The following is a 5,218-nucleotide window of genomic DNA, read 5'->3' as shown; positions in this document are numbered from 1 at the left end:
TGCGTGCTCACGAATCCTCTCATTATAACTCACGAATTGTAGACATTCTGAACGATTCATTATGCATATATTTTTGTTGTGTTATAACAGAGATTTGTGAGATTGCGATGAACTGAGATGTCTTTTAGAGATTATAAATGCAGCGCTCTTTGCTGGCAGATCTGCCATGCCAAAACATGTACGCATGCAGCCGCTTGCTTTAGTTCAAAATAACAGTGTTCTGTGAATGTTGATGCTTTAATAACAAATACGTATATCTGGAGCGTGTATGCTGGGATTTCATGAATTTCATGGAGAAAAAAGTAACGTAACTAGTAATGTAACTAATTACTTTTGAAATAAAGTAATCAGAACAGTAATGTGATTACTTTTAAAAGGAGTAATCAGTAATTTAATAAAATTTTCAGAGTAACTTGCCCAACACTGGTCTTGTGTTAATGTTTCTGGATGTTGTGTTCTTCTCTTCAGTGTTTAGTAGAAGCTTCAAAATGTCTTTTTCATTGGGTCTCATGTATGTTCATGGATTTATAATACACAGCGCCCGTGACAAAATGAGGATTTTTAAAACTCCTTAATTTTGTGTGTTAAAGTGTGGTGCATAATTCATCCAATACTGTTTGTACTATGAACACGAATAGTGCCTCAATTTGTGCGGAATATGAGGTACGCAATTGGGTGTCTGTTGCTAAGCATCTATGAGTAATATTCTAACACAGAATCGTTTCACACTGTACCATTTTACACATTAGTTACAGAAAATGCGTTCTTCTACCTAAAAACTAAAAGCAAGGTTTAGAATGACGGTAATTTAGAGTTGAGGCTTTGAAAACTGAAGTGTCTAGCATCAAGATGCCATTATGGTATGTTTACACTGCAGTGGCAAAACTCAAAGCCTTTGTTTTTTTCAACTTTTAAGCTTTTTGCTTTCTTTTCATAGATGTACTCCTGCCCCTGCTTAATTAAGTCTACAAGGTGAAGAGTTGGTCCATCAACTAAAGTCCCAATCTCAAGAATGATCTAATATAAATATGTAGACGGCTAGTAGAATAATGATATTGTCACAGTTTTGAACAAGGTAGATTATAAATCATGTGTTTCCTCTGTTTCTCTAGCGATTTTCAATTTGATTCAAAAGTACATCTAAACATTTTTGTTCATGAATGCACTGTGACTGGAAATGAAAACATTATTTGAATATTATGTTCTTGAGTGTATTTCTACAACAGTTCTTCATCACAGGTAAAACAAAAGCCAGACAACAGATATCATGAGCTCCATGCAGTCAAACTTCTCTGTAAATGTGACCTTTGTTCGTCCTGCAGCATTTTTCATTAATGGGTTTTTTAATATGACACATGCAAAATACTACTATATGTTCTTGTTTTTAGTGTATGTTGTGACTGTTTTGGGGAATTCATTTAGGTTCTTCAGATGTTAAAGGTTCTTTATGGAACCATTTAGACAAAAATATTCTTCTATGGCATCCTGAAGCACCTTTATTTTTAAGAGTGTACAGTATCATGCCATTGTAACCAAACCAGCCATGTTTCTGATCATAGGGGTGATGTGGATTTTTTCTGTGACGTATTTATCTATACTTGTAGGTTTTGTGAACACACTCTCTTTTTGTAGATCTGTTGTGATTAATAGTTATTTTTGTGACCAAGGACTTATCTATAGACTAGCTTGTAATCGAAATTCTATAAATATATTGATGGGAAAAATTAGCTTTGGTCTCCTCATATGCACACCACTCATACTGATCATTATCTCATATTTCTGCATTGCTCTGGCTCTGCTTAAGATTGCTCATGGTGCTGACCGTATCAAGGCCATGAAAACCTGCACCTCACATCTCATATTGGTGGCAATTTTTTATCTCCCAGTTTTAAGTAATAATATTGCTGTTGCCACAACACCTATCCATCCAAACACCTGGTTAATTAACAATTCTTTTGACACAGGCAATACCACCTATGCTGAATCTCATCATATACACCCTAAAGACAGAGGAGGTCATGCAATCCATAAAAGAACTGTACAAACGAAGTAGGGTATGTGTTACTGTAGAAATAAATATAAAAGGCAGTGGGAGAATTTACAATTATTTAAAAGGATTTAGTTCTTTTCAATATTATAGTTTGCTGAATTTCATTATTTGCTTGAATGAAACTTTTTCTGTTATTTTAAATTTGTTATCAGTTATATTGTCTCTTTAGAACATTTAACAAATACTTAAGGGATATTTCGACTTGCTGTGTAAATCTTGTAAAAGAAGCTCTCTGACATGTCACATGTGATTAAAAAAAAACAAAAAAACATTCTGTTACCAGGTTGATCCTCTATGGATTGTGTAAAGATTATGACTATGCAGTAACTTATTCCCACCATTCTGTGCTATTTGAAACATTGTGATGCATTGTATGATGATCTAAATTTGTTCAACTTTAAACTTTAAAGTGTTTATTCAATAAAATCAATGTAGTCTGAATGCCAAAAAAATAAATTAAATTAAACAACCCTAGTACAAAAGTGCTCAGCAACACATTTTTGTTTAATTCACACAATAAACAATGGTATATTTTACATAAAAAACATTACATTTTCCCTGCTAGCATGAGTAAAATAACAGAGAATTCATCATATACCATTTGTGCTATCAACATGAATGAAACGGCACTATTTTAATGTTTGTTGTATCACACTGCTCTCTTGTTTCATTCAAATAAATAAATAAATAAATAACTTAATTCTCTTATCTGCATTTCTCTTCTGTACTACTATGTCTCCTAATCTAGCTTTCTAATAAACTTGGCATTATATCCTGCAAATACTGTAGGCCTGTGTGCTGTGATGAATTGCTTAAGCTTGTAAGTCACATCGGATAAAAGCGCTGCTAATGCCTGGGTCACACTAGACGATTTTCAAATCCAACAGATTTTAAAACCATGGGAGACCACAGACATAAGGATGGTTTTAACCTATTTTTAACATTATAATCCTCCTAATGCACACAGTAGACTAGACAATTCAGCCAGACTGTGAGACCACACACCTACAATTGTAGTAATGATTTCACAGTGGCAATTCCACAGATACAAGATGTCACAGAAATTTGCGTGATCAAACGGGACTTTAGAAGAAAAACAAATATGGATGACGATCCATATTGTCAGCTGGCTCTCCTGGAGTTTACAACACTTATAAAGGCACTCATACTGTTGCTATGTTGTACAAGTCGACCATCTTTGTCAATACCCCATTTCCATGACCTGTTTGTGGCTGTCATGTTTCAGCTACAAAAGAAAATGACCTTAGAGAACTTCAGTATTATGTTAGTGTCGTATTGTTACTCTATCAAAACTTAAAAAGTGTGATGCTTTGTGGACAGCATCACTTTTGATCATAAATGGAAGAATGCACATAGGTCAATTTCATAAGCCTAGAATTTTGGGGTATAGTAATTTTAAAAGTCATCTCTCTTCATACTTCTTTAATGTAATTATCATTAGTCACTACTGTTATCATAAGTTTGTACAGTATTCCTGTTTAACAATAAATGTATGATGTCACGTGCTAAATTTACTCCTGCCCATTTTTCCTCAACTCTGCAGGGAGAAGAGATGATCTGTGGACTAAAGTCCAAAGCGCAAGAGAATGATCTACTTTAAATTTGTCTGATGGTTGGTAAATTAATGAGATGGTGGCAGCTTTGGAGAAGGTAGAATATAAACCATGTGTTTCCTCTGTTTCTTGCTACTGATTTTACTGCAAATTACTCTTATTATTAGTGGAATATGACTATATTAAAGACCATCCAAACATTTTTGTTCATTCAAGCACTGTGACTGGAAATGAAATCATTTTAATATGAATATTCTCTGTTATTTAATGTATTTCTATAACTGTTCATCACAGGTGAAACAAAAAGCCAGACAACAGGTATCATGAGCTCCATGCAGTCAAACTCCTCTGCAAATGCGACCTTTGTTCGTCCTGCAACATTTTTCATCAATGGCTTTTTTAATATCCCACATGCAAAATACTACTATGTGTTCTTGTCTTTAGTGTATGTTGTGACTGTTTTAGGGAATTCATTTATCATGTGTATCATTTATTTGGCCCGCAGACTTCACACAGCCAAATACATTGCTGTTTTCCATCTGGCCTTTTCTGATCTGTGTGGAAGCTCGGCTTTGATTCCAAAACTCATAGACATATTTTTATTTGAGCACCAGGACATTTCATATGAAGCATGTTTGGCAAATATGTTTTTTGTATTTCATTTCATGAATCTGCAGTCTTTGACACTACTTGTTTTGGCTTATGACAGACTGGTTGCTATTTGTTTTCCTCTACAGTATCATGCCATTGTAACCAAACCAGCCATGTTTCTGATCATAGGGGTGATGTGGATTTTTTCTGTCACTTTTATTGCTTCAATGGTGAGTTTGATCACAAGACTCTCTATTTGTAGATCTAATGTAGTCAATAGTTATTTTTGTGATCATGGCCCTATTTATAGACTAGCTTGTAATGATAATACCAGTAATAATATCATGGCAAATATTTGCTTTGGTCTCCTTGTATGTATGCCACTGATATTGATAATCGTTTCATATTTCTGCATCGCTTTAGTTTTGCTTAAGATTGCTCATGGTGCTGACCGGATCAAAGCCATGAAAACCTGCACCTCACATTTCATGTTGGTGGCAATTTTTTATGTGCCACTTTTAGGTATTAATATTGCAGCTTTAGCAACATTTATCCATCCAAACGCGAGGATAATTAACAATTCTCTGACACAAACAATACCTCCTATGCTGAATCCCATCATATACACTCTAAAGACAGAGGAGGTCATGCAGTCCATAAAAAAACTGTTCAAACGCAACAAGGTGAACACTATAGGCTACTACAGAGCAAAAGGTTAAATGCAAAGGGTTATTAAAAAAATAAGATTGATTTTGTTGAACTGTATTAAGGAATCTGTACTTGTGTGTTGACTATGAATATCCAATTGGTTGTACAATCAGATGAGAGCATTCAACAAATATTTATTTTAACAGAACTGACTGACCTGTGTGTGCTATATCTCGGGTGGGGATACACACGATTTGTGCATCATCTGTTAACAGAACTGATTGACCTGTGTGTGCAGATGTTGTAGAAAATAATCTCACAGCCTTCTCATATGTAATAAAAATAAATCACTCAA

General features: G+C 34.5%; 1 protein-coding gene and 1 pseudogene across 1 annotated transcript; both read left to right on the top strand.

Annotated features, from left to right (window-relative positions):
* Window positions 1-3,671, top strand: part of LOC107578836 (olfactory receptor 1M1-like) — an 8,492-nt pseudogene extending 4,821 nt beyond the window's left edge.
* Window positions 3,672-3,947: 276 nt separating this feature from the next.
* LOC107578824 (olfactory receptor 1468-like) lies at window positions 3,948-4,934 on the top strand. The gene has a single exon (XM_016264738.1). The coding sequence runs from the start codon at window positions 3,948-3,950 to the stop codon at window positions 4,932-4,934; it is 987 nt and encodes a 328-aa protein (XP_016120224.1).
* Window positions 4,935-5,218: the final 284 nt, after the last annotated feature.

The sequence above is a fragment of the Sinocyclocheilus grahami genome, unplaced genomic scaffold, assembly GCF_001515645.1.
Source record: "Sinocyclocheilus grahami isolate Dianchi unplaced genomic scaffold, SAMN03320097.WGS_v1.1 scaffold32.1, whole genome shotgun sequence".
Taxonomy (NCBI): domain Eukaryota; kingdom Metazoa; phylum Chordata; class Actinopteri; order Cypriniformes; family Cyprinidae; genus Sinocyclocheilus; species Sinocyclocheilus grahami.
The sequence above is the reverse complement of the archived record's forward strand: the minus strand, read 5'-3'. Positions and strand labels throughout refer to the sequence as shown.

Coding starts and splice junctions, on each gene's coding strand:
- LOC107578824 (XM_016264738.1), top strand. CDS start 3,948: ATGAGCTCCATGCAGTCAAACTCCTCTGCAAATGCGACCTTTGTTCGT.